Genomic DNA, 27,097 nt, shown 5'->3' with positions numbered 1-27,097 from the left:
GCTTGTAGCAGTTGTAGTTTGATGATTGTAGAAATTTGGAATTTAAAATAATTTCACACACGATCCAAATTTTTATTCAAACAATTGGAATTTCGGGTCTCGTAGTAATTTTGACTTAAAAAAGTGAAGAACTAGAAGAATGGAGTTTGCAGAAGGAGTGAGAGAGAGAGAGAGAGAGAGAGAGAGAGAGAGAGGAGAGAGAGAGGGCTTTTGCAGGATTTATCGGAAATATTGGGGTTGAATCGTGAATAAAATAATATAAGGTCTAAAATGAAAATTTGGTGAATGCAAATAGAAGTGTTTGTAGGGTTTATATTGCAACGTCGGGGATAAAAGAAGAAGGTGTTAAATGCAAAATTCTTTTATTCTAAGGTGTAAATAGCTCATGGGCTACTAAAAGCTAGCCGACCTTCACACCGAAGGGTGAGAGAGAGAGAAAGAGAGAGGGAGAGGATGGAAGGAGAGATGGACGAGGCGATTAGGGCACAGTTTCCTCTATCCTTCGGGAAGCCCTCGAAGCCCCAAGCCCACCCTTCCACCGTCCACTCCGCCACTCGTCGCGCAACCGTGAACCCTAACCCTGATCCCGTACACGAGAAGCAAGCTTCCTCCTCTGCCGCCGCCGCGGATGAAACCGACGGCGTCATGATTGGCCCTCCGCGTCCGCCTCCGGCGGCAGCCTACAAGGCGGACGAGGAAGATGAGATAATTGGCCCCCCAAGACCGCCCCCAAAGGGGCCTTCGGATCAGGATACAGCTGACGAGTCGGATGATGACTTCGACGACGACGATGGCGATCACTTGCCACAGGATTTGCGTCGGATTCCGACGAGCAACGAGATCGTGCTCAGAGGGCATACAAAGGTACTCAAATCTACGTTGATAGATAAAAACGAATTTTCTGGCCAAGAAAATATGACGATTAATTCATGGTTTGATATCCTTTTTTAATTTTTTTTTTTTTTTTTTTTTTTGTGTAGGCCGTTACCTCAATTTGATATTTAAACCTTGACAAGGCTCAACATCAAAATGTCGTGTTTCGTACACATGATGAATTTCTGGGTTAAGATATTGTTAATAAAGTCTAGAATATGTTAATTAACAAATTCAGATAGATGTTTGTCGCCCGAAAAGAGAGAAGATCGACTTCCGTCGGTGTAATTTCATGTTATGTTTGATGGAGTCTATCTCGTGCGGGAATATTGTACAACTAACTCCCGAACATGAGATTAAATTCTACATAGTGACATTGATTCTTTTAAGCTACGTTTAACTCTTTGATGACCAAAAGGCTGAAAATTTATCTCGTGCGGGAATATTGTACAACTAACTCTCAAACATAAGATTAAATTCTACACAGTGACATCGATTCTTTTAAGTTAAGTACTTAACTCTTTGATGAGCAAAAGGCTGAAAATTTATCTCTTGCGGGAATATTGTACAACTATCTCTCGAACATGAGATTAAATTCTACGTAGTGACATCGATTCTTTTAAGCTAAGTTTAACTCTTTGATGACCGAAAGGCTGAAAATTTATATTTTCATCAAGGCTAGGATTTGATAAAAATAAGAACATATTGTCACTATAACATTTCTTTCTAGGTGTGTCTATTTGTCGCACTTCCTTTTTGTGATGCAGTGTTGAGCTGTGATTATTAGAGAGCTTATATTTAACTCTCAACCATGAACGATAAAACTGACCTAACTATGGTGAAAATCTCTGACCATTTAATCTGTTTTCAATCTACGAAGGCAACTCCCTTTTAGAAATGCATTACCCTTCCCTTATGTTTCACTATTTAACCCAACGATAATCCTAATGATTGATCTTTTCTCTAACATTTCTTGTAGGTTGTCTCAGCTCTCGCTGTTGACCATTCAGGATCAAGAGTCATTTCTGGTAGCTATGACTACACAGTACGAATGTACGATTTCCAAGGGATGAATTCAAAGTTGCAATCATTTAGGCAACTAGAACCCTGTGAGGGACACCAAGTTCGAAGCTTAAGCTGGAGCCCAACTGCTGACCGATTCTTGTGTGTAACGGGTTCAGCACAAGCTAAGGTGTCCTGTTTTCTCATGGAACCTATATATGTGTCAGAAGTACTTTGTTTTTGCTTTTGAAATTTATCATTCTATATAGATAATTGACAAATGTTATAGCTTCACCTCAGATTTATGATCGTGATGGGCTTACCTTAGGTGAGTTCATTAAAGGAGACATGTATATACGTGATTTGAAGAATACCAAGGGTCACATCTCTGGTTTAACTTGTGGAGAGTGGAATCCCAAATCAAAGGAATCTATTTTAACTTCATCAGAAGATGGATCTTTGCGTATATGGGATGTAGCAGACTTCAAAAGTCAAAAGCAGGTATGGATTATGTTGTTGCTTAGTAAGATTAGAATATCTGTCAGAATTTTGGGTAATCATATGATTAAGAAGTAATAGGTAAAACTGTCTCTTCTTTTTTCCCCAACAATTGGGTGATCTAGAGGAGTGTCTGGTTAATTGTATGTTGCCATAATTTTGTTTCCTGCATGTTATTTAGAGTTTCCAGTGAAGGGCATCTACACTTGTTTAATCTTACCCCTTTTCAATGATTTTAGTTTGCAAATGAACTCTTAACATATATATGATCAAGTTCATTGGGATAATGTCATTCATGATAGGTTGTCAAGCCTAAGCTTGCAAGGCCAGCAAGAGTTCCAGTCACAACATGTGCATGGGATCATGAAGGCAAGCGAATCGTTGGTGGCGTTGGAGATGGTTCCATACAGGTGAAGTGTGATCAGTAACTTTTCTTAATCATAAACTCACTGTAGACAAATTATGCAATGCCATTATTTTGTTTCATTAAATGCCATTATCATGGTAATATTTTCTTCTTTTTTTTTAAATTTTTTTCTTCTGAAATTGTGATATGCTTATCCATATATTGTCAGTTATGGAGCATTAAGACTGGGTGGGGAAGCAGACCAGATATACATGTTGGGAAAGCACATGATGATGATATCACTGGGCTTAAGTTTTCTGTAGATGGAAATGTTCTTGTGTCACGGAGCACTGATAATACTCTTAAGGTTATTTTACTTGTTTGGAAACTTAAGATATTTTATTTTGGGCAACTGACACCATAGTGAAAATGATATTATTTTCTGAAACATAATTTTGGATGCAAACAAAGATCTTCTGTTTATTATGCATAGGTGTGGGATTTGCGGCAGATGAAAAGTCCTGTTAAAGCATTTGAAGATTTGCCTAATCATTATGCTCAGACAAATGTGGTATTCAGTCCTGATGAACAACTAATCCTTACTGGGACTTCGGTTGAAAAAGAAAGTACAAGTGGAGGTTTATTGTGCTTTTTTGATCGAAGGAAACTCGAGCTTGTATCAAGGGTGGGAATTTCTCCAACCTATAGCGTCATACGCTGTCTTTGGCATCCAAAAATTAATCAGGTTAAGTTCTAGCCCTCATTCATTGGAGTTGTATTGTAATTGTATTCATGTGCTAGGATATCCCATAAGTCTGTTTTGTGTGATGTTATCTGAGACAGGAGAAATTCTGACAATTTTTTAATGTTTTTGAAGGTTTTTGCAACAGTGGGGGACAAGAAGGAAGGAGGAATTCATGTGTTGTATGACCCATCTGTTAGTCAGAGAGGGGCTCTTGTATGTGTTGGACGAGCACCTAGGAAAAAGTCCATTGATGATTTTGAGGCTCAGCCTGTTATTCACAACCCACATGCCTTACCCTTATTTAGAGACCAGCCTAGTCGTAAGCGCCAACGAGAAAAAGCATTAAAAGATCCCTTTAAATCCCACAAACCAGAACTTCCCGTTACTGGTCCAGGGTTCGGTGGAAGAGTTGGTACTACTAAAGGCAGCTTGTTAACGCAGTACCTTTTGAAGGTTGAAGTTCTGATTTATCTTTTCTTCCTCTTTTATTATTGCTACCAAATTCGTATACATTGTTAGATGTTCCAGTTCTAACAATGTTAACTGCAGCAAGGTGGGTTAATCAAGGAGACCTGGATGGACGAAGATCCAAGGGAGGCTATACTTAAATATGCTGATGTTGCGGCAAAAGATCCAAAATATATTGCACCTGCATATGCAGAGACGCAACCCAAAACAGTTTTTGCAGAGTCAGATTCTGAGGAGGAAGAGAAATGACCCAGTACACCTCTTTCACTCTGTCACTAGAACCTTCTACATTATCTTACTGTTCCCTTTTCAGCTGTTGATCTTGTAAAGTAATATATTCTACATTTCTATGATTACTTTTTATGATACACAGGGTGTACATAACCGATTCAGTTATGTTTCTCATTTAATGGATGTCAAAGACAAATGAGTGGCTGCTGAGGTACTTTCCGTTCTGTGCAAACTAATGAGTTGCCTACTTTCATTGGATAAATGCTCCTTCACTTAACTCCCTAGAACAAGTGTATGGTACTGTAACTTCATTGTCATACTGCTCTATATATTTTAGTTCTTTTTATTTGGGACATGACTCTGAAGTCTCTACTGAAAAGAGGGATTTTCCATCTAAGCAAACTCCTCCTGTATTAGGTTAGTCTTATCTTGATGTCAATTAATTACATATTGTGTGGGGATAGTCTCTCATCGTAAAAGCCACTTTTATCTTTTCGTGTGCCATGAAATTTAATTAATTACTTTCACCATGTCTTGATTCAATCTTGGTAACTCTTACTAGCGCATACTCATGAAAATCTGTGCTACATTTTTCTTCAGTTGACTTAAAACAGTAGAGGAGAGGCCACAAGTACATGTTGACCTTTATGTGAGAAATAAAATTTATGGTGTCATCACTCCCTATATATCTAGTTGTGTAGCTGGGAGAAATAATAGAACCTTAATTTAAATGTCATCTACCGAGGCAAAGTGATGCTGTTTTGAATATTGGTATTCTTTTATTAGATTCTGCTGTAATTCCCTTTATACTTTGTCTGGAGAGCATGGGACTTTAAAGATATTATTACAATTTATACTAAGAGTAGATATTAAAATTTTGATTAAACCAATTTTCAACCACCATTAGTATCTTAAATCTACTTCTCCCAACACTGGGAAAGTGTGCATTCCCTCCATTCTTTTCTGTAACTACCTTCCAAGTCCTCGCTCCTTTTCTGTACTCCATTTTCTACAAAATCATAGATTTAGAAGCAGCAGTACGAAATAACATTAATACTTGAAGTCCAATTTTCCAACCAACCACCCCTTGAAGAGGGAATGGAGGATAGATAAGATGAATACTGTTGTCTGAGATGAAGGATAGATAAGATGGATACTGCTGTCTGCAATGCACCAGATGACATGTATATCTGATGCTTAGATTCAGAGTTACTGGTGTTTTCCACTTTTTCCTTGTAGTCAGTTGAATTGCACGAGTTAGATTGGGTGATTAAGTGTGTATGTAGGCTAATTCATTAGGAGGATCTTAAACTTTTATTATTTTGAGACTAAGTTGGGCCATAAGCTGTGTCTCGTGAGGCATGTAAAGTCTGTTAAGAGGCTAATACAAGCATGATGTGTATCCTACGTTCTAGGTAGATAGTTTGGAACAAAATCTTGTATTAGTACATTTTTATCTTATTTTGCAACAAAAAGCTTATTTATTTCTTAATTCATTTACTTGTTTACACTTAAACTGCAGCTCACGTGCAGCCACATTGTTCTCGGAGAACAATTGAGGCTGACGAATTCCAAGCCATCTCTCTTTAGCTGAATGAGACGACTTTGGAAGAGGAACAGACGAAAGAAAGTGAATGCCATTCACCTCTTATTTTCTTGTATGCCTATATTTTCAATGTACCAACTGTAATGACATATAACCAAGTTAACCGATATTGTCTGATAGTCATGTACACAAGGCTTTAGCTACGTTACTTGCTCAGTGGCCTCAGTTGGCTTCACTACTTTTATCGAGGACATTATATCTAAAGAGAATTCATCACTGATCTTAAATTACTATTTTGATTTGCTGAAATTTTGTTGGTAGCTTCTACTGAAGTGAGTCATCCAAGTTACAGTTTTCATTTAGCTGCTATCTGTTCTTCTATTAATTAATGCCCAGGCTCCTCTTTTACAGTCTACTGTCCTTGGGACTGTTGTATTGATTCATCCTTCCAGAAAACGGTACTAAATTCAAGGTAGTCTCGTGGAAATTTTTCAGATGAAGGAATTGAGGAGGGGAGAAGAGAGTGGAAGAAGCTTTTGAAACGGGCATTAGGCGTGGGTGTGAGGTTTTGGACCGGGGTTTAAATATGGAAGAGGACGAGAGTTTCCTTCGGATCGGTTAATATGTACTATCCAAGTAGATCAAATCCGATCCGATATGAGAATTAGATTACCGGAAGTACTAGTCACCTGACCTCATGTTGCCTTCCAAGATCAAGATCAAGCTGTTTAAGTATCGAGAATGAAATTGGATATCTTGTTTATCATTCATCTCTTTTCTTTTTTTCTTTTCTTTTTTGTATTAAATTTATTTACTGCGACTTCTGAAAGAAAGAGATGAGAATAAACAATAAGGATTTGATGATAATTTTTTTCTTAAATTTGATAACAGAATTTGATGATATTATCGGAATTGTCTAAGGCTTTTCGGTGTAGATTGATGAATAAAGCAATAAAATCCCTTGTTCCTAATCCCCTTAAAGCAACATATCATCCATAGAATTATATTCCTATAAGTTACTTTGCTTATGGTATGAGAGGAATTCGACTGTGACCAAAAGAATTCAACTCATTGCACAGGGAAAGAAAATTAAACTGCACTTAAGATACTGGTATACATTGTATAAACTAATTTATAATTACCCATTTACATCTGAAATTACAAAAAGGAGGATCTTCTGGAATCTGAGTGTTGAAAGCTCTACAAAATTGAGAGAAAAAATCCTGTGTAATGAAGGAAAGAAATAACTTGTTTCTAGTGTTACACCAAGAGATATATCACCCTGCTCATCATCTCTTCATGTCTTCTTAACTATCTTCTCATCCCCACCCCATGTTGCCGGTAGAGAAGATATCCAACCCAGAGGAACCAAAGCAGCTACAAATTGCAATACAATTCCTAAAGGCAGGCTGGAGTAGTCTCCTGAAGATACCCCAATCAAATTGGACAATCCAACACCAAAGACCCCACCTAGTATCGATGACAAACAAAGTGCAGACGCGAAGAAAGCAAACAGCGATCCTTCACACCCAGATGGACAGAGAGTCGATAAGAGAACTGAGAAGGGAAGTATCTTAAACTGCGCGATAGCTTCAGCTAGAGCAGACAGACACAGCACATGAACTTTATTTGATATCCCAAGCATAAGATTGATTTGTTTCACTAGGATCAGGTCTGACAGAAGGGAGATAGCGTATAGTATCTGAACTCCAAAGATCAATCTCCTCAATGGGACTCTTCTCAAGTATCTGTTGTAGAATGCAGTTGCAGATAAAACCATCAGTTGCCCAATGACTTTTGAAAGACCAATGATAGAAGGGTCAAGCTTTAGGTGATGCGTCTGGAAAAAGAACATAGATCCTGAAAGAACAGGAACAACTGCAACTGAAGCCATCATCCAGAAAAGAGGATAAATGATCCTCTCCTCATTAATTGCTGTGACCAAGTTCAAGCATTGCTTGTGAATATTATTTGGTATGGAATATCGAACAATATGATGATCTGAGCTTTGTCTGGAGTGAAGCACAGTTTCTTTTGTAGCCAAGGAAAGTGCAAGTTGGAATGTCAGAAGGAAAGCGAATGTGAGAAACATGACCTTTGGCTCTTGAGCTTTTAGTAGGAAGTAACCACCGGACAAGTTGCCCAAGATTCCTCCTGCTGCTAGGGCGAGGAATGCATAAGACTGTAGCTCACCCACTTTATGCATTCGACTGGACTCCGCGACAAAAGCGTCACTTACGACTTCTGTGAAGGACGCTCCGAGGTTACTAAGAAGAATGCATGCCATTAGAGTGGGAAACATGTTCCCTGTGACTGGGATGATGGCAAGCATCCCCCAAGACATAAGTTGCAGAAAAACTGCAAATATCTCAAATTAGTCAAATCCAATGAAAGGACTAGAGAGAGAGAGAGAGAGAGAGATTATCAATTCCTATATCTTATTCTTTAACCAATCTAATAGTTATATAGATCATACTGCATACATTGAATTTTCTGATTTAAATGCAATTTCTTAAGTCCTAATAAGAATGCAGATAAAGATATCAACACTGTTCTATAAGATTACATAATCCTCATTTAGCAGTTCAACATCTTTGGAATAATGATGTTACGGATGTTTGACTTAAGTATTGTTCAAAAGACACTATAAAGTTTGCACTAGGAAAATAGAACTTCTTTTTTCTCTGAAAGTAACTGCAGAATTCTACTTTGAAGAATGATATAATTGATATTCAGTTATGCAACAACTGATTTCTTAGCATTAGAAAACTAGAAATTAAAGTAAAAGTGCGGGAGATATTCAGGCTTGTTAGCAGCTGAGAGATGTAACATCATGAAACTGAGAACAATTAGAGTATATGAAAAAGAAAGATACACTGAATCATTATCCCTACTCGAGTTCTTAATGTCTTCTTCCTCTAAATGTTTCTTCTTTTCTAGATTTCCGATAATCTCCCATAATTATCAAAAAAACTATCTTCTATCATGCCATGGAGATTCTGAGGAACAACATATTGAGAGCTAATGACAACGATATCTTCTTTTACATATACGGCGATGATTCCCAAGTTATTGAGACTAACTTGACAATGTCAAGTCGACACTGAGCTTTCAAACTTAAATACTGTACTAAAATGTGCGCCCTCAATCTAGACCCTTATTTTGTACTACTCCCACAGATAGACAAGGTCACAGTTGCAGTAATTTTTGAAGTCAGAACAAGTCAAAACGAGGAAATTGAGATGCAGAGTTATCAAACTTAGAATAACTTTTAAAAGAAGTAAAGAACTTTACAGTTCTTCCTTTAACCTGATTCAAGAAAGGAATGTACAGAACATTTATAATGCATCATAAATTTATTCCTCAAAAGCTAAGAAAGAGGAAACAAAGTTCGTGCATTAAAGACCATGATCAAATTGTGAGAGGACAAATAAATCGACATGCAACAGCAGCACCTAACAACAACTACCGATTCCAATAATTCCTCTTTCAGAACTTTGTTTTATCATATCTAATATATCAACCCAATGGAAACAAAGACACTACCAACTAGTTTTTTTTAAAAAAAAAATAATGGAGAAGAAGAGGCAATATGGGAGCAACCTCCAATGGAGATGTAAGGCAGCCTATGAGCACCCCCAATGGAAATGGCATCAGAAAGGACTCCAAAGAGGGGCTTTGCCACCATTGGCAGATTCCCAGTGCTCTGCATCAACTGGAGAGTAGATGAGCTGAGGCTAAGGCCATGAGCAAGGTGGAAATTAAGGGCTAGCCACGGAAAGCACCTGAACCCCTGCACCCAATACCCAAATCCACAGAGAGCCCACATGTGGACGCCCACATGGCTACTCCCTTCCCCTGGTACCATCTCGGTGGGAGAGGGGAGCATGGGCTTCTGAATTGGGTTAACAAGGGGTTTTATGATGTGGGCATGATTGGATTGGTGACTTCTTCTTCTTCCTCTTCCTCTTGGCCTGGTTGGTTCTTGGTTGGAGCAGGAGACGGGTGTGAGGTGGTGATGGAGAGGCTGTAGGATTCTAGGCTTGTGGCTCTGGGTGATTGGTTTGAACGGAATTCGTGAGTTAAGGCAAATCATGGCTTCAAAAATTTTACTAGAATGGAGATGGAAGCAGCGCCGAGAAGAATCCTTTCAAAGCCATGAGACTTGGAAGTGATTCCTTGTAGGATTTGACTCTGTTTATTGGAGAGAGATATATAGACAGAGAAAGGAGAGTTCTAGAGTCTTAGAGAAAGAGAGAGAGAGAGTATGGGGTTGGCAGGGACTGGAGATTACGGATCTTTGGATGTTAGGGTTGAAGACGAAAGATGTCAATTTTGGGGCCTTGCTGGGTTAAAAACAAAAAACGGTGCATTGCAACCAATGCTCGATACCGTCGTAATCGATGTCGGGGGAGAAGGAAAGAGGCGATCACGGTGAAACACGGAGTTTTCCTACTATTTTAAGTCAACCCTAATTAAACGGCTAATTTTTCTTTTTCTTTTTCTTTTTCTTTTTAAAAAATAATAATAACTAAATACTCGGTGTGTTAAAATTACTCTTTTTACTCACTTAAGATATTATAAATACGAATAAGTAATTTTAAAATTACTTAAGGGCTAGTTTGTCAAGAACTCTGAAGCATGCTTACTTTGAATCCATATTTTTTAAGTCCCTAGGTCATGGACCACATCATAAAATTATTTTATATGCGAAGGATAAAAATAAAAAATTAACTAATTACACCTGAACACCTGAAGTAAAGCTCATTTTTTTACATAAACTATTTTATTTATTTTTTATAACTCTAGGACACATCCAAAATCCTTTTAAGTCTAGATGGACCACATCATAATATTGGCATATGTGAAAGGTTAAAATGAAAGAGTTACCCTTTTAACTGCAGCTTTATGTTCACATATATTTTATTCATTTATTTAAATACTTTACTATCTATATATCTAATATCTCTTGTCTTAATGGAAATATTAAATGGTCATTTTACATTTAATTTTTTCTCTTGTTTGTTTCACTAAGATAAGAGTAAAGTAATCCTTGGAGGGTTTTGAATGGATCACAGAACAGTCAGGGGATATTTTCTAGTAAAAATGAGGAATAACTAATGAAAAGAATATTTTGAAAAGTTTAATATGATTAAGGATAATGTGTTACAACACATAAATAAAGGTGTCACACTCTCTGTTAAATTAAGCTAATTAACCTCTAACAAAACAATATCTCAATAAGAGTATTTCATTAGCCACACTAAAGTTTTAGCTTTTAAAATACCAAGAAGAAAAGATCATTTTTTTCCCCTTTCATTTAACTTCTACCCTTGCCTGAAGTACCTTTTTTTTTTATAATATTTTTTTATCAAGGATTATTTAGCAAATCTAGTAAGAAAATATAGGGTGTAATTTGAAAATTTCCCTAAAAAAAGGTATCAGAATAGTCATCAAGATAATGAACTAGTACATATGCCACAGTTCTTTCTTGTAGCACATTGAGGGCAAAATCTTAATCTGGGCATTCTAGCTGTGTATATATTGAGGAAAAATTAGATTACATACTGATGAAGGAAGTAATTTGACATGGAAACCTCAACAGAAACTGAGTAGGAGGAGGATATCATAACTGTTATTGAATGAACAAAATTTTGCATTTTTAACAACAACAACACATGCATTGGCATAGTTGAATGAAAGACAGGAAACAGGAAGTAATGAAAGATTTGGGCAGCCTCATTTCTTGAAGAATTGCAGACCATTTGCCTCGGAGTACCTCTCCATAAACCTCATGAATCTATCCCAATCTCTTGGGGTCCTCATGATATATTTGGCTTCTATCCTCGAAGGCTTTCCATTGACAAACTTGGCACTGACATCAACTGACTGAATCACGCCTTCTTCATCAATCATGAAGAAGCCAGTGATGTCTCCCAGCTCGCCAGATGAGTCGAATACTGAAGGCTGGTCGAAGATAAAAGTGGCAACACCATTTGTACCGTCACGGGATTTTGTCAATCGAACATCTGGAATTGTCTGCTCATTGGTGCCTTGGATAAATTGAATCGCTGGCTTGACCATCATAATAATTTGTGTAGACAATCGGGAGCATCCTCTAATAGGAGCGGCCCTTCGAGAAGATATCCTCAAAGATTGGCCATTGAATGAGGAATGTATGCTCTGGCAAGGGATTCCAGACAGAGATACTAAGCCTGCACAAGAATGAAAGGTCAAAATGATTATAATCAATCAGAATGATATAATAAAGGGTTCTATCAACAAACATGTGTCTTTGACAAAGAGAAAAAGAAAAAGAAAAGCTAGAATTTCAATGCTCATATAATCAAATATTGTTTTAAGAAGTTTCATATAAATAAGAGATTGCCAGGAGAAATGCCCAGCAAAGTATAATATAGCATAGTATTTTAAGCAACTATTACCTCTGCAACATGGTCATTTTGTCAAATTCACGAAATTCAGAATAAGCTATTGTAGATTTATTACTACCAGAAAAGGAGAAACCTCACATCTTAAGGACTTGACAAACCCTGTGAAATTAGCTCTTACAAAAACAGGTGGATATAATAATTCACACAATTAGAATGACGAGTGGAAGAAGTAAAAGACAAATATTGTCATTAAATAGTTTATAAAAAAGGCAACCATCGAAAGACTGGTTTAAGAATAGAAAGGAAAGAATTAATTCATGTTTTCACAGTATTGTCAACTCCACCAGATGGATATGTTAAATTAAGTACAGTGCCTCCAAATTTTCCTTCTTTGAAGCTGGTAATCTGAGATACCCATATGCAAACACATATTAGCTGGATAGTTCATACTGTCATGTAATACATAGAAACCTTAGCAAAGTTGTTTGACAAGAATTCTCAATAAACAGTATCTCCAACACTTGGTATATCTTCTAAAAGTAGGCAATATACCAGGAAGTACATGATATTATGATGAGTACGATAAGAAAGTAGTTTTGAGCTATAGTAATGGTTATATTTCAATTTATACTGTACAACATAGCGACTTTGACAATTGACTAAAATAGACTAGAAATATGTGCAGTTTTATTCAATCTTAGTTGTTTAGGCTAAGCTTTGCGTGATTTCAAATAAAGGAGCTTTTTCACTACTAAAGTCCTTAGTGCTGAGCAGTTCTCTTCATGCGAGTCCCAACCTTTGTTATGCTTAACTCAACAAGAATTCCCAACTATTCTTAAATTTACCTAAGGCTGAGAGACTTTATATCATATTAAATTATTTGTCTTTCCCAGGAATCTATGGTTTATTAACAGCAAATAATCAACAACAACTAGCAAATCAATGAAATTATATAAGTACCTTCTATTTAAAATTGTGCACATCTTAAAAACAAATCTCTCAAAACATGGCTTCAGACAATTACAATTCAGATTCATTCAGAATAGGCGCGTAGTTACTTTCTGAGTTTCCATGAAGGGCTATCAGTATCTGAGAACTCTTTAGCTTTAGAATGTATTTAGTTCTACATTAAGGCAGTTATAATCTTCAAGTGTCTAAAGATTCCAGGACATATTTTATGTTTATCTTGCTACAACATTTAACTTTAGGGCTTCTTCATTGAATGCCTGACAAAAATCAACATCTTCCGGAAAAAAAAAACAGAAAAAAAGAAGAAAAAAGAGGTGTCTTGGAGTCATGTTTGTTACTTCTAATGTTTCAATCTCTTCATGTCCTTCTGTGGAATATTATATAATAAGTTCTAATAAAACTAAATCTCCAACAAGCATCATCAGCCATATACTGTTCCAAATGTCAAAATAAGTTGAAATCAAACAATCCCTCTCAAACCCTTCATGAAACCTGTAAGCCAAGAACACTACTTAACAACTAATAAAAGCAGACCAGTTATACGCATAAATCAAGCAAAATGGAGGGACAATGAAAAAAGAAACATGACCCACTTCCTTAAACCCCTTGTTCTCCCCCTGTTCTTGTCTACATGCAAAACTAATTCAGCTCAGACCAACACAAGCCATTTACAGGTGAGTTCATGGTAAGACGAGGGGAGAGAAACCTGCAAGATTGTGAAGAGGTCGATGGCATCTGGAAACAGGTGAGGAGAGGCCCAGAGATCGCATTGTAGCCATTCTCTGGTAGTTGGAGGATTAGAGAGAGAGAGAGCAGAGGAGTGGTCAGGAGTGCCAAAGAGATTTTGGTGAGGAGAGAGAAGGCCTTAGGAGATGTCGTAGTGAAGTGATTGGGTTATGGTGTGTACCAAAGATAGCCATTCATCAGTTGCTCTCCTTTTATCAAGCCCAACTGTAGTAGTCGGACTGGGCCTGGATCTCGGCCCAAATCCAATCCCACATGAATTATAAAAGTTGAGACGTTATCCACAGCAGCCAATCACGGGTCACCACGTACCCAGCTAGTCGCACGAAATTCCTCCCACACCGAGTGGATTAGGTGCAACGTGGCGACATCCCAGTGGAGGAAACTCACTGCAGCGCCGACATCGACTACTGGGAGATAAAACTCTTCTCATTCATCTCTGAGGCCATATTGGAGATCAATCGTATACTGCTCACTAACTACTACCACTATGGCAACCACCGGCATGGCTTCGGCTGCATCAAGTTTCGTGCTCACCTCCAACGTATCCACCGCCAGGATTTCCCCACGTGCTAACAGAAGATTGGTGGTTCGCGCAGAGGGCGGCGGGCAACCTCCGGCCCCGCCGCCGCCGCCGCCGTCGGTCGGCCCTAAGAGAGGAACACAGGTATGACCTGTTGGAATATAACTATAAAATTTATTTCTCTAACAGCTCAAGAGTTGATATAAATGGAGAAGAGTGTGAGAATATAAATATAAACAGAATTATTTTCTACTAACTTGAGTTTCTAAAGTAATGGTAAGTTAATATGATCAATGAACATCAACATGAAAGCACAACCAGAATTCTTACCGCTGTACTCATTCCATCAGCTGTTCAAATTTTCAAGATAATGCAATGCCATTGCATTGTTCTGAACTTGAAGCACATGTTGAGCAAAAAATGAATACTTTTAGAACTGTAAGATAGTATATGCATATGTATATAGAAAGAGAGAGAGAGAGAGAGAGAGAGATATTTAGATGAACATTAAAAAAGAAAAACTGTTTCAATGGGAATTTATGAAACTTGAAGCATATTTTTTGTACATAAGCTCATTGATCACCTGCAGGTAAAAGTTCTTAGGAGGGAATCTTACTGGTACAATGGCATTGGATCAGTAGTGACTGTTGATCAGGTATTACTTGTGTTATATCTGTGTTCTGATGTGGTATGCTTTCTATGCATTTTGTTCTTGCCAAATGACTAGTTGTAATTCAGAGCCATAATGAGAAGATCACAAAATTTATGCACTTGAACCAAAATAATCATATGGAAAACTGGAAACTCGAATTTTTGCCCGTAAATCAAACCTGACAAACTAAAAAAGTTCAGTTCATATCAGTATCTTTCATGAACTCAAAAGTACTCATTATCTTCATATAAGAAACTTGAAACTTTTAATGAAAAGCCTTCGTTAGAATAATGATGAAGAATAAAATGCATACTGGCTAAACCTATGGTTAAAGCCTTTGATGACACAGAGTTTTCACAAATCAAATGCTCCCTGAGAGATACTACTAACTATTCCTGTGCTTTCTCAGTCATTTAGTACACTTGAACAACTACTCACATACATTACTTTCTATCTTTCCAGGACCCAAAAACCCAGTATCCTGTGGTGGTGCGATTCAACAAGGTCAATTACGCCGGTGTCTCGACAAACAGCTATGCGTTCGACGAGATCAAAGAACTGAATTGAGGTCCAGATCTTTATGTCATCTTGAGTCTCTAGCATATTAGGCTCAAATCTTGTGTAATTTTTTTTATAAATTAATTTTAAGTAGAATGCATTGAAATTTCTCGTGTGGTTGGATGTTTTTATATATGATCTTTTGCAGTTGTCATCACACATTCTTTCAGCTGTTTTTCTTGCTCTTGTAGGTGGATGACATTATCATTGCAACAAATGTTTGGTTATGCCTTTGTTGTGTCATAAATGTACAACTGTATATTTACATATACTTGAAAAGAGAAATCTGATACAAATGTCTTCTTCTATATAATTCTTATTTCGATTAAATTCAGATATTGTATCAATAAATAATGGAAAACACAGAAATCAGATGATACCATCACCTTATTCTTATAATTGGTAATAAATTAGGATTAGTTACCCTAGAAGATCATTGAGAATAACTCCAGGTTATTCTTGTCCAGCAGTTATATGGATAATTTTTTGCACGAAGTAGAACTAAAATGAACTGCAAATGATCTTTTAACAAAGAACTAAAATGAACTCTCAGTGAACTCTGGAGCTCTGTCATATCCAGAACTACTAAATTTTAAACCTCAAGGATTACATACAGTTGATATATCCAATGTCCAAGCAAAGATCTCAAAGAAATCAAGGATTGCATTTTAATTCCATGCATCGGTAGTATTTGTCAACACTGGGAATTCCTAACATTACGAGAAAAGGAAGCTCAAAGAAATCAGTCCATGAAACTGCTGTCGGTTTCTTGCAACTGTCTTATCTAAACGTTAAAACTTGGGTGTGCAATCTCATACGGTAATAATCAGTGATTTCGATTATTATCTGACATTGAGCAACATTTTATCCTGCTTCTTGTCGACTTAGCTTAAACATATCACAAGAACACAGCACAATTCTTTTTCAACTAGAGTAAAGTTTGCTGCTTTATTTTGTAGGTTCTGTAAATATGTGAATTTCCAACATACAGAGCGTGATAATGTGTCCTCATTCACTACTAAACAGATCAGAAATTACACAGGAAAATGATGCTATTAAACATTCTGACTTAAAAGACAAGCACCTGATCCTGTAATCGATATAGATGCTAAAGTGACTAATTCCATGTCCACCCTTTTGGATGTTGAAGCCTCACTCGAGTAAATAATGATTATGTTAGACTGTTGACCAAGACTAGCCAATGTTACAAGAAATCAAGTGAACCACTAGTTACCACATAGGAGCAAAGGTTCACTTATAATAGATTACTATTACATATAAACAGGACAAACTGACAAGCTAGTAAGATCTTTTTGTCATATTATATACATAAAATTTAGCTAAAACCCGTGGAGATACTAGAACACTGTCATACAATTACCAGACTGGAAAGAGTGGGCCTGTGCCACCCTCCTTTTCAGCATCAGGTATACTATTGTAGCAGCAGAGTTGGTTGGACATCTCCCAGCTCCAATCCTCGTTCCTCGACATTGTCATTGGAGGCCATCGGTTGATCCTGACATAGTGTTCCCTGATTCGCCCATCACCGACATGGCTGGTCATGATTAAGAATGTGCACTCATGTCCACCCCACACTCTGTCATCACGGTCTGCAGTGTGGAAGCCATCAGGGTGGAAGTGGCGACGCATTGGTGGGCCAGTACCCTTCCATGAAGGGTCCAGATTGCGCCAATATTCTGGGGCTGTCTGCAAAGACAGACGCTGGAATGAATACTGATGAATCATAAGAACTTTGTAACTTCAAAAAGCAAATGGCTTTGTTTGCATACATTTCTGTGTATCTCAAGAAATCGCTTCACATAATGTAACAGTCCTGTCAAGAAATTCTTTGGCAAAATAAACTTACATACAACAATCAACAGAAATGGTGCATTTCAGAGATAGAGAGAATTGGCATGCAGAGGTTTGTCACCAAAGAACCTTTTTTGGCAAGTAGTTTTATGGGCAGTTATCTACCTCTTGTTTCACCATAAAAATGAAAAACAGAGGATAGCAACTTCCAAATGGAGAACTTCAAGGCTTTCATGGATGACAGATTGACTAAGCATAACAAAGATTCTAATTGAGACTAGAACAGTAACAAATCAAGGAAATGGGCACAGAAACAGTGGAATTACTTTCTTGAAACGATATTCCCACATGTGGTCACAGAGATCGTCCTTTGTAATGCGAGCCTGAATCATGAAATCAAAAGTTCTGCAAAATCAGAATATAATCCAAGAGTTCCTACTCACAACTTAAACCACTATATCATGAGAACATTCTATAGCAGTATGTTCCAGAGGTAAATAATTAAAAGCGTTATACAGTTAACAATCTGTATTCTATAAAGGGAGGCTTTAGGAGGGGGATGGTTCCCCCTCCCCCTCTCCTTCCAAAATGCAAAACTTACAACAATTCAGTTGCAGATTACAGTTGACTGTTCACTCTGATACATACATACAGTTTAGTTTATCATTTATTTAGTGCTCGGGACAAACACACATTCATTTTTTTTTCTGAAAAGTTGCTCCCACACTACCTGAGTGGTGAAACAGAGCTGAAAGAACAGCCCTCGTGCAATGGTAATTTGGTTCAATGCCTTCTCTCCCTTGTAGGCCTAAGGGGGTGTTAGAAGATATAAATCAAGCTCATATACATATATTGAAAAGGCTTATTTTCCTTACTGAAGCCCTCCTAAGAGGGCTTGAACGTTACAAAAGATTATATAGGCAAACTTTACCTTATCTTCCTAACTTCCTATTATGTCTAATAGTCTTATCACAGTATTTCTTATACATGTGGTCTGCCAAATGTGTTCAAGTTTGCGCACTGTAATGCACTAAATTAAAAAAATCCCTGCGGCAACTACAAAAGAAAAGATTGCAAGCAAGTTTTCGATGCCTTAAGAATCAATAATTATCATACAGACAACAACAAAGAAAAGAAATAACACCTGAAATATAACCATCTGCAGCAATTTCAAATTCTACCAGCAATATCATAATATCTCTGACAGGGAAAGTCGTAGTATAAATATATTGGAAATCGAGCAAGCCGCTTTTGTTCATGACATCATATATTCACTACTGCACTGCTAAAAAAAAACATATATATCAATCTAGTATCCAATTGAACCTTCCACTCACCCGTTTGCCATCCATAATGGACATAGAATAAACTGCTAACCTCGCAGCTCCTCGTATCTTCGACACGCGAGGAATGTGGGCCTTCCCCATCCATAGTTCCTCGCACTGCAAAGAGAATCAGGTTTAAGAATATAAAAATCTAGAGAAGAGGATAAGACAAGAACAAAACACAGGTAATATATAGCTTATAGCCTAACACAAGAAGGAAATTTATAAATAATTATGGCATGCATATGTTCAAGAGAGAAGTTTACTATACATAGTTCATGTTCCATCCTCTACTATCACTGCCGAAATTATGACCTCTCATTTACAGGTGAATGGCATGGCATCATTTGAAACTCAACAAAGATAGCAATAGGTCATGCAAGCATACATGCCTTGTCAGAAATATCAATAGCACAAGGTGCTGCAATAAGAATCAATTGCCCTGCTTTCTATAATGGCAGTTAGTCCTTTTATTTTATAATCCTTACTAATTCTCTTTAGCCAAAACTGCCAATACTGCACAAACATCAAATCAAACTCCATGTTTCAAGTTGAATAGTTAATTTCAAACAGGCTTCCATAAATCCAATGAGAAATGGGTATCACCAAGAGAAAAAAAAAGACCCAATTTTTACGACTAATCAATTCATCAAACATACAGGAAGCATCGAATCAGAACCCAACTCTCTATAGGAATTAAAATTCTAGGATAAACAATAACCGACCTTGGGACCCCAAAGACTGTCGCTGGTGGCAACCTCGTGCCACCCACGAGACAACACAACTGATCGTGCCACGCTGCGTGCGTCCGAGAACTCAAGAATCCTCCCCATTATGTCCGGCCCCAGCACCACCAACGGATCCCTCGCCAGAGAAGGAAGAGGAGGAGGCTCCTCGCCACCTCTCCCTACCTTCCTCCTCCTCCTTTCACTCTCCTCTTTGCTTACTTCCCTTCTCTTAGGCTCCGCCATTGCCACAGAGCACTCGAGAGCCCGACGAGAGAAGAAAGTTCGGTAACAGGATTCTCGAAGTATTAACGGCTTTGCCACCGATAAATTTATCCAAGTCGGATAATAGTCGCTTATTCCCGTACAAAAAGCCCGAAGCGGAGGCTATCAGGCTGGATAAGTTTCCACAGCTGACAGCTCTCAACCATTTAAGCAGGAAAAAAAAGAGAGAGGTTCCTTCAGGTCGAAGCAAGTGGGATGGAGAATAGCTACTCCTTAATCCTTATCCTGAATAGTGAATAACCTTTGGACGTTATCTGGATATATAAAAAGTGCCACATTGAGGCGGTTTATTTGCGAATGGGCTAGCTCTTGGATTTACGATGACGATGCTTAGAAATATCATTGAGATGCCTTTGTGCTATTCTTCATGATTGGAGGAAGAATATCTATTATTACATAAATGCAACTATGCAACGAAGACTAATCATACCAACATAATTTATGCATTGACCCAAAAATGTAAATAGTTGAGTAATAAAAATAATTAATAATAATAATAATAATAATAATAAAGAGAGGAAATTTTAATTTAAAGTAGGAATTGTAGTTGATGGGTCCTTGTCATATGTCTAATCTATTTTACAATTTACAAACCGCAAGCACCTGCCTGCCACTAAGTCCAATATTCGAGGTCATATCCCTCTTTAAACACCTCACACCTCTCTCTCTCTCTCTTTCTGTGTGTGTGTGTGTGTGTATAATATATTAGTATGACAGTCCACACGCGCGACTCACGTGCCCAACACAGGTAGCGACAGCCTTTTAAGGCTTTAACCTCTTGCGGGACACGTGTACGCCAACATAGTGCAAGTTCAAGCATCTGTCCTATTGTCCTAGTTCAGTTGGATCAGATCCTGTCATCAGAAAGTGCAGGAAAAGTCACTGCTTCGGCGCAATTTGGCATATCCTGATTGCCTTCCATCATCTAATTCCTACGATATCCATGGAGGGGATCTCTCATTTAACCTACCACCATCACCATGCGTACGCTTACCGCAACCTCCCTGAGTCTAATTATCTAATATATATATATATATATTAAATTTTTTTAAAAAAAATTTAAAGGAAAGAAAACAACATAACTTATTTGTTTGTTCATTATAATAACCAATTGGAAGAGTGAATGAATGATAAGAATACTGTGGGGGTAGTTGTTGGGTAATAATAAGTTACCAATCAGATGAGAGGGATGACATTCACACCAAGAGCACTTGAGAGTCGTAGGAGGAGGGTAGCTCCAACGCCCTCAAAACATATTTTATAAGAAAATAAAAGTAAAGCAAAGGTTTTTATTTTTATTTTTCGCTTTTGTTTATTCCGAGAAAATGTCCTTTCTGGGCATTTCCACCATCTCCTCCTCCGCCCTCTTCTTCCATCTACCTCTTCCTCCTCCTCCTCCTCCTCCTCCTTCCGGAAATCGATCTTCTCATTAAATTTTTAGCGCATTTGCCAAAAAAGGGTAAAATTGTCGCTCTCCAATGGATTCCTCTCCTTTCCCAGACCTTAACCTCCTCCCCTTTCCCAAGCGCGAGCCGAAGCCGGAGCCGATTTGCTTGCCCGAACCTGCCGGTCCGCTAGAAACGCCAGTTCCACCTCCCCTCCTCCCCCAAAATACTAGCAATAGCTCTAGTCTTCTCCTGGCTTCTCTCCAAAACCCCCTCTCCTCCAACTCCGATGAGGACGCGCTCTTCGCCGAGTACTACCGCCTCGCCCACCTCTTCCTCTCCGCCGCTGGCGCCGGCGCTGGTGCAATCGTCCCGGCGGCGCCATTGACTGAGGAAGCTGCCGGAGCTGGCGCGATCGTCGTCTCCAGGAAGCGCAAGGCCCGCTCCTCTGAGATGGTCCGTGTGTCCTCTCTGAACCCTCGTGACCAGATCTACTTTCGCGACCTCGTCCGCCGCGCGCGCATCACCTACGAGTGCTTGCGAACCCTATTGATGAAGGAGGAAGATAAAGCTGAAACCTTGGGTCTCCTCACCCGCCGGACTCGCGCTGACCTCCGTGCCGCCGCACTCATGGCGGACCGCGAGCTCTGGCTCAACCGCGACAAGCGAATTATAGGGTCTATCCCCGGTATTGGCGTCGGCGACGCCTTCTTCTTCCGCATGGAGCTCTGCGTGCTGGGCCTCCACGGCCAGGTGCAAGCCGGAATCGACTATGTGTCCGCCACGCGTTCTGCATCTGGCGAGCCCGTCGCCACTAGCATCATTGTGTCCGGCGGCTATGAGGACGATGACGACAAGGGTGATATGCTCATATACACTGGCCACGGTGGCAGGGACCGAAATTTAAACAAGCATTGCATTGATCAGAAGTTAGAGGGCGGCAATCTTGCGCTTGAGAGAAGCATGACTTATGGCATTGAGATTAGGGTTATTCGAGGAGTGAAGTCTGATAAGAGCCCCACGAACAAGGTTTATGTGTATGATGGGTTGTATAAGGTTGTGGAGTGCTGGATGGATGTTGGAAAGTCGGGGTTTGGAGTGTATAAATACAAGATGTTGAGAATTGAGGGACAGGAGGAGATGGGAAGTGGGAATCTCAGGCTTGCCGAGGAATTGAAGGGGAATCCTTTGGGTATGAGGCCAGCAGGGTACCTTAGCCTTGACATTTCGATGGGGAAGGAGAATTTTCCTGTTTTGCTGTTTAATGACATTGATGATGATCAGGACCCTTTGTTGTTTGAGTACCTCACTCGCCCAATCTTCCCTGCTTCTGCTTTGCAAGGCAAGTTTGGGGAAGGAGGGGGTGGGTGTGAGTGCACGTCAAATTGCTCTATCGGTTGTTATTGCGCAGAGAGGAATGGTGGCGAGTTTGCTTATGATGGCAATGGGATACTTCTGAGAGGGAAGCCTCTGGTATACGAGTGTGGGCCCTATTGCCGGTGCCCAGTGACTTGCCCCAACCGAGTGAGCCAGAATGGGCTGAGGAACCGGTTGGAGGTCTTTAGGTCAAGGGAAACAGGGTGGGGAGTTCGGTCCTTGGATTTGATTCGAGCTGGGAAGTTTATCTGCGAATTTAGTGGCTTTGTGCTCACGAAGCAGCAGTCTGAGCAGCAAGCAATGAATGGAAGCAGTTTAGTATATCCTAACCGGTTTCCGGCGAGATGGTTGGAGTGGGGAGACATTTCTGATGTCGTCCCTGATTACGCGCCACCTGATTTTCCATGTTTACCTGATTTAAATTTCTCTATAGATGTGTCGAGAGCAAGGAATGTAGCTTGCTATGTGAGCCATAGCTGCAGCCCTAACGTGTTTGTGCAGTTTGTACTGTTTGATCACTATAACACGTCATATCCGCATCTGATGATTTTTGCAATGGAGAACATCCCACCTTTAAGAGAGCTTAGCATTGATTATGGGATGATAGATGAATGGGTGGGGAAATTAATGCTGTAGTTGAGTATCTATTGTAGAAGGCAATACATTCTGAAGTCATCTTAATGCTCCTTTTGTGGATGTGCCATTTTGTTGGGTAAAATTTCTGGCGCTGGTAATTTTCCCAATCAAATTTTCTGCATATTTTTCCTCTTGATAAATATCCCTTGTTATCTTCTTCGTTGCATATATCTACCTCTTATAGCTTTGTTTTCTTAATGCTCCTGTTGCCTTGCTGCCTTATTAAGCTCACTTGACCAGTACTGTATCTACCACATTGTGAATGACCATATCTTCTTTTCTTCCTGTTTCTCAAACAGAATCTCATAATCGATTGTGCTTGTACCCTACATTAGGTTACAACATATGATAATGCCTTATACTGTCAGGAAGTTTTGATAGTTAGTATATAGCAAGCAGTTAATTTGCTATTAATCCTTGTAAGTATTCTCCTTGCTAGTGGCAGTTATCCTAGTTAATGTCCCTAGTGGAAATCCTAGAAAGAAAATCTGAAATCTTGTTCCTTGGTCGACCTTTTCAAAAAATGATATTTGAGGATTTGAGCCTTCACTTGATTAAAACCTATTGGTTGCTTATATTTTGTTGGTTCATAGTTATATATGCTGTAATGAAACTTTTGAGAAGTTTCCTCCAAAAGCAGTCCTATGGAGAGTGTAATGGCAGTTTAATGTCGTGACGTTTCTTGCATAAAGCCCATCAATCAAGGCTATTTTGGGCTTTTGCTCTCTAAATGACCTTTGTGATTTTTTTTTGTTCCCATTTCTTTTTTGGTCCTCTCTAATGGGTGAAATTTGGGCTAGAAATATCAAAATATAGGCTTGCCTCATGGTATAGCCTACCTCAATCTCCAGAATGATGAGGTTTTGTTGCTCAGTTAATATGGTTAGAGAGACCAGCTTGGGTACCTATTCTAGGGGTCAACTTGATGTTAGGGGCTTGGAAAATTTTGCGCCACCTTAGGTCCTGAACCCAATACATTCACTCACACCCACATAAGATGAATTCCTCAAGGTTTGTGTTATGGAATATAGAGCTTTTTAAGAACCTTATAGAGAATAATGCACATACTACTTATATGGTGCCTAAGATATTTTGCAAGAAATCTAGAATCTTCTTTAGAAGCTTCCGGTATTTCGAGGACCTCTTTTAGTGAGAAGGCTTTAGAGTAATCTAGAATGCTCTAATAATGAACGAATGCCCAGTGGTATATCCTAGTGTATAGGGGCTCTTTTTCTCTGCAACCTCTGAAAGTTATAATCAAGAGTTGTAGTGAAAAATTATTTTCCTTTCCACTTCTCTCGGACTGTCTTGTGACTTCTCTTCTTGTTAATTGTTTCACTAAGTCTTGCTGGCATGTGAGCATTAAGGCTAACCGATATTGAGCAGGAAGTTGGATGTTTGCTCGGTTGATAATTAATGAGGTAGCCAAGTTTGTGATAGTTGGTATCAGCATGGTCTTTCTATTTGGTGAATATGTCATGCTCACTACTTTCTAAAGGTTTGGCATCCGGTACCATAGTCTCTTTGTCAGGAGAACAAGTTGTATGATGAGTAAAGAGTCTATGATTACAGGTCACATGGTGATCAGGCTAACAGGCCTTCCTGGGCACCTAAGATGGAATGGAAGGATGTCAGGAGAACAGGTCAGAAGACGCTTTATAGGAATGACTCTGCAAGTCATATGATACCTAGGATGATGTGTCTTCCTGTAGGTGAACAGGGGAACTAGGTTTTAATAATGTAAAATCTCAGGATTCATATGAACTTGTTGCAAGAAGGGTTATTCTGAGATTACAGAACAACGAGGGACTAATAAGTGAAATGCAATCACCTTTACTGGTTTTTAATGTAGATGAGTGGCGAAGCTCGTCCCTCTAAATAAATAACTGTTGATTGCTGATGGGGATTTTGGGGTTCTGTAGAGGTTAGCCCTAAATTGTTGGAATGCATTAGATCTTTATGCATGTCAAAATGTTTTGGAGGATATGACCTGAACAAAAGGAGCCACACTTTGACCTAGATGCCAGTCAGAACATTACATGACATCTGCATTGGAAGATTTGGAACTGGTTTAAAAAGATGAGAGTCTTCAGAGTAGTAGTGTACTATATTAAAACTACTTCCCGTGGCTTCAAAAATTGTTCCAAATCTCCAGTTTGAATTTGAATCCAAAATCTTATTTATGATCATGGATGTATATTCCAGGTTATAAAATATGATTTCAATCAGTCCTTGGTGTTGACATGTTGTAGAACTGTATATAGTACTGATTTTACTCTTTGAACTCAATGGAATCTAACATAGTCCTATCGCAATGGTAGCACACCAATTGACTGTCAGCATTGAGTGTGTTTTGGATTTCTACTAAGGTCCATTTAATTGCTTAAGCATAATTAAATATTCTTGGATGACTAGTACAAGCATTGTTTTGCTTTTAGTTTCCAGAGGATCTGTCAAAAGTATGATGTGTAGAAAGAATGCGTCCTTCTCTTCTGCACACTGCTTTCTTACTTATTTTCAGTGTTACTTTTATCCCTCTGCTCTGGTATGTGCTATAATGGTGATAAATTAGTAATCATCCAAGTATTATTAATGCTTCTGAGAGTGCAATACTATTGATAATTGTTCAAGATGAAACTTCACTAGAACTGACTGAAAGTGTTATGCTTCATTTCTTTCAGTGAAACCACTCAGCATTTTGTATGTGCTTCTGGTTCCAGTGTAGCACTGGAATAGGTGAGGGTGTTGTGGTAATATGGCCCTCTAATGGGAGCACTGGGACTAACAGGATCTTCTTCCCCATCTCCAGGACAGTTGCTTGTAAGCCCAAGGCAATAAATACCAGACACCAGCTTTGGTCAATTTGAGACAAGTTTTGGTGTTGTAAGGAGATTCATGGGTATTGTGAACTCAACATTGTAACTTCCCTGTAATCGTGTACTTATCAATGAATCCATGTGTAATATAGTTTGTACATTATCAAAAATGCATCACTCCACACCATTAAGTATGCCCCATGAGTGTAGTTGTTTCTGAATGTTTTTGTGTTGGGAGTCTCAAGTAGCAAACCTTTGCTTGCATTCATTTGTAAATCTTGAAAGATTCAAAGCTTATATTCAAGGCACAACTGACAAAAGTTTACTGCTTTCACAAGGCAATGGCTTATTCACATATGGAGGCAAACTTGCAGGCATAAGTAATTCTCAGGAATCTGAACCCTTGCTTGCTGTTGTAAGAAAGTGCATTGGATTGTATCAGTAAATATGGAACCATTTGTTTCTCTTGGAACTGTAATGGTCTAGTGTTGCATATTGATGGCTCCTGGAGACAGCTCTTCTGCCTACTCTGAGCATGATCATCTTGCTTCAAATGGCACGAATATAGGAGCTACAATGTCTATCCGGCGATGTCCGCTGCTTATCCGGGGGACTGATTGCTTCTGCATCAATATTTATGTGAACAACAACATACAGGGAGTGACCAACTCTATCTTGCTTGGAAGCAAGGTGGTGATGAGAGATCCCGGAGCACGGTTATGTTTCAGACCACACGGAGATGGTGAAGATTGCACCGGATCGCCACACTGCAATGGACGAAATGGTGCAGATTGCATCGGGGAGATCCATAGGGTTAACCCTGTGATTGGAAGGGAATATTTGATGCTGTTGTTTGCTTTGCTTTGTTGTATCGTGTTCCTAGTGTTATGCATTTGTAAATTAAAGTTCTGATGTAAACTATAAGATTTTTGGAATCAAATGCTATATACCATTTGGAAATTGAACTGTTGGAAAATCTATCCTGAACACTGAATATAGCAAGCAGCTCACGGGCTTTCTATCAACGGGTAACAAGAAAAATGAACATCACTATTAGCTATTCAGGAGCAAAAGGTTACATCCGCAATTTCTAGCCCAGAGAATAAAGTCAGCACGATTGGTTTCAATTTTCTTATTAGTCTAATGCAAAGTTCAGCTTTAGAAAATGTATTGGACGCCAATAAATTCT

General features: G+C 38.8%; 6 protein-coding genes across 8 annotated transcripts; 3 read left to right on the top strand and 3 right to left on the bottom strand.

Moving 5' to 3' along the window:
- Nucleotides 1-404: 404 nt before the first annotated feature.
- LOC140764987 (uncharacterized) lies at nt 405-6,036 on the top strand. Its single transcript, XM_073103887.1, has 10 exons — nt 405-864; nt 1,853-2,065; nt 2,176-2,376; nt 2,676-2,783; nt 2,949-3,086; nt 3,213-3,464; nt 3,597-3,917; nt 4,014-4,185; nt 4,306-4,374; nt 5,686-6,036. Exons 1-8 carry the CDS (start codon nt 454-456, stop codon nt 4,179-4,181), a joined length of 1,812 nt encoding a protein of 603 aa, XP_072959988.1. The 5' UTR covers nt 405-453; the 3' UTR covers nt 4,182-4,185; nt 4,306-4,374; nt 5,686-6,036.
- A 757-nt stretch (nt 6,037-6,793) lies between these two features.
- Nucleotides 6,794-10,100, bottom strand: LOC140764266 (probable folate-biopterin transporter 9, chloroplastic). The gene is made up of 2 exons (XM_073102736.1): nt 9,313-10,100; nt 6,794-8,067 (listed from the first exon to the last, which is right to left on the bottom strand). Exons 1-2 carry the CDS (start codon nt 9,803-9,805, stop codon nt 7,007-7,009), a joined length of 1,554 nt encoding a protein of 517 aa, XP_072958837.1. The 5' UTR covers nt 9,806-10,100; the 3' UTR covers nt 6,794-7,006.
- Nucleotides 10,101-11,230: 1,130 nt separating this feature from the next.
- On the bottom strand, nt 11,231-13,987 carry LOC140765105 (photosystem II reaction center PSB28 protein, chloroplastic). Its single transcript, XM_073104024.1, has 2 exons — nt 13,777-13,987; nt 11,231-11,924 (listed from the first exon to the last, which is right to left on the bottom strand). The coding sequence occupies exons 1-2, from the start codon at nt 13,847-13,849 to the stop codon at nt 11,449-11,451; spliced, it is 549 nt and encodes a 182-aa protein (XP_072960125.1). The 5' UTR covers nt 13,850-13,987; the 3' UTR covers nt 11,231-11,448.
- Nucleotides 13,988-14,156: 169 nt separating this feature from the next.
- On the top strand, nt 14,157-15,892 carry LOC140765106 (photosystem I reaction center subunit IV-like). The gene is made up of 4 exons (XM_073104025.1): nt 14,157-14,481; nt 14,927-14,992; nt 15,452-15,557; nt 15,739-15,892. The coding sequence occupies exons 1-3, from the start codon at nt 14,305-14,307 to the stop codon at nt 15,554-15,556; spliced, it is 348 nt and encodes a 115-aa protein (XP_072960126.1). The 5' UTR covers nt 14,157-14,304; the 3' UTR covers nt 15,557; nt 15,739-15,892.
- A 790-nt stretch (nt 15,893-16,682) lies between these two features.
- Nucleotides 16,683-19,915, bottom strand: LOC140765104 (uncharacterized). 2 transcript variants are annotated; one of them, XM_073104022.1, is made up of 4 exons: nt 19,410-19,910; nt 18,697-18,801; nt 17,686-17,742; nt 16,683-17,254 (listed from the first exon to the last, which is right to left on the bottom strand). In XM_073104022.1, exons 1-4 carry the CDS (start codon nt 19,653-19,655, stop codon nt 16,925-16,927), a joined length of 738 nt encoding a protein of 245 aa, XP_072960123.1. In that variant the 5' UTR covers nt 19,656-19,910; the 3' UTR covers nt 16,683-16,924. The 2 variants fall into 2 exon arrangements, with proteins under 2 accessions (XP_072960123.1, XP_072960124.1); XM_073104023.1 differs by lacking the exon at nt 17,686-17,742 and having other exon boundaries at nt 19,410-19,915.
- Nucleotides 19,916-21,010: 1,095 nt separating this feature from the next.
- Nucleotides 21,011-26,406, top strand: LOC140765102 (histone-lysine N-methyltransferase family member SUVH2-like). Of its 2 annotated transcripts, none has more exons than XM_073104021.1 (2): nt 21,011-23,168; nt 25,774-26,406. In XM_073104021.1, exon 1 carries the CDS (start codon nt 21,173-21,175, stop codon nt 23,090-23,092), a length of 1,920 nt encoding a protein of 639 aa, XP_072960122.1. In that variant the 5' UTR covers nt 21,011-21,172; the 3' UTR covers nt 23,093-23,168; nt 25,774-26,406. The 2 variants fall into 2 exon arrangements, with proteins under 2 accessions (XP_072960122.1, XP_072960121.1); XM_073104020.1 differs by having other exon boundaries at nt 21,011-23,186.
- The last annotated feature ends 691 nt before the right edge of the window (nt 26,407-27,097 follow it).

This window comes from Typha angustifolia, chromosome 8 (assembly GCF_048772165.1).
Source record: "Typha angustifolia cultivar Huaian chromosome 8, ASM4877216v1, whole genome shotgun sequence".
NCBI lineage: Eukaryota > Viridiplantae > Streptophyta > Magnoliopsida > Poales > Typhaceae > Typha > Typha angustifolia.
This window is presented reverse-complemented; position numbering and strand designations above follow the sequence as displayed.

Excerpts from the sequence above, each read along its gene's own strand:
- LOC140764987 (XM_073103887.1), top strand. The coding sequence starts at position 454 with ATGGAAGGAGAGATGGACGAGGCGATTAGGGCACAGTTTCCTCTATCC. Across the intron at positions 2,066-2,175 it reads CGGGTTCAGCACAAGCTAAG|ATTTATGATCGTGATGGGCT; the intron begins GTGTCCTGTTTT and ends GCTTCACCTCAG. Across the intron at positions 2,377-2,675 it reads ACTTCAAAAGTCAAAAGCAG|GTTGTCAAGCCTAAGCTTGC; the intron begins GTATGGATTATG and ends CATTCATGATAG.
- LOC140764266 (XM_073102736.1), bottom strand. The coding sequence starts at position 9,805 with ATGATTTGCCTTAACTCACGAATTCCGTTCAAACCAATCACCCAGAGC. Across the intron at positions 8,068-9,312 it reads GCCTTACATCTCCATTGGAG|TTTTTCTGCAACTTATGTCT; the intron begins GTTGCTCCCATA and ends AGATATTTGCAG.
- LOC140765105 (XM_073104024.1), bottom strand. The coding sequence starts at position 13,849 with ATGGCTACAATGCGATCTCTGGGCCTCTCCTCACCTGTTTCCAGATGC. Across the intron at positions 11,925-13,776 it reads ACCTCTTCACAATCTTGCAG|GCTTAGTATCTCTGTCTGGA; the intron begins GTTTCTCTCCCC and ends ATTCTTGTGCAG.
- LOC140765106 (XM_073104025.1), top strand. The coding sequence starts at position 14,305 with ATGGCAACCACCGGCATGGCTTCGGCTGCATCAAGTTTCGTGCTCACC. Across the intron at positions 14,482-14,926 it reads GCCCTAAGAGAGGAACACAG|GTAAAAGTTCTTAGGAGGGA; the intron begins GTATGACCTGTT and ends GATCACCTGCAG. Across the intron at positions 14,993-15,451 it reads CAGTAGTGACTGTTGATCAG|GACCCAAAAACCCAGTATCC; the intron begins GTATTACTTGTG and ends CTATCTTTCCAG.
- LOC140765104 (XM_073104022.1), bottom strand. The coding sequence starts at position 19,655 with ATGGCGGAGCCTAAGAGAAGGGAAGTAAGCAAAGAGGAGAGTGAAAGG. Across the intron at positions 18,802-19,409 it reads ACAGTCTTTGGGGTCCCAAG|TGCGAGGAACTATGGATGGG; the intron begins GTCGGTTATTGT and ends TTCTCTTTGCAG. Across the intron at positions 17,743-18,696 it reads CCATTATGGATGGCAAACGG|GCTCGCATTACAAAGGACGA; the intron begins GTGAGTGGAAGG and ends TTCATGATTCAG.
- LOC140765102 (XM_073104021.1), top strand. The coding sequence starts at position 21,173 with ATGGATTCCTCTCCTTTCCCAGACCTTAACCTCCTCCCCTTTCCCAAG.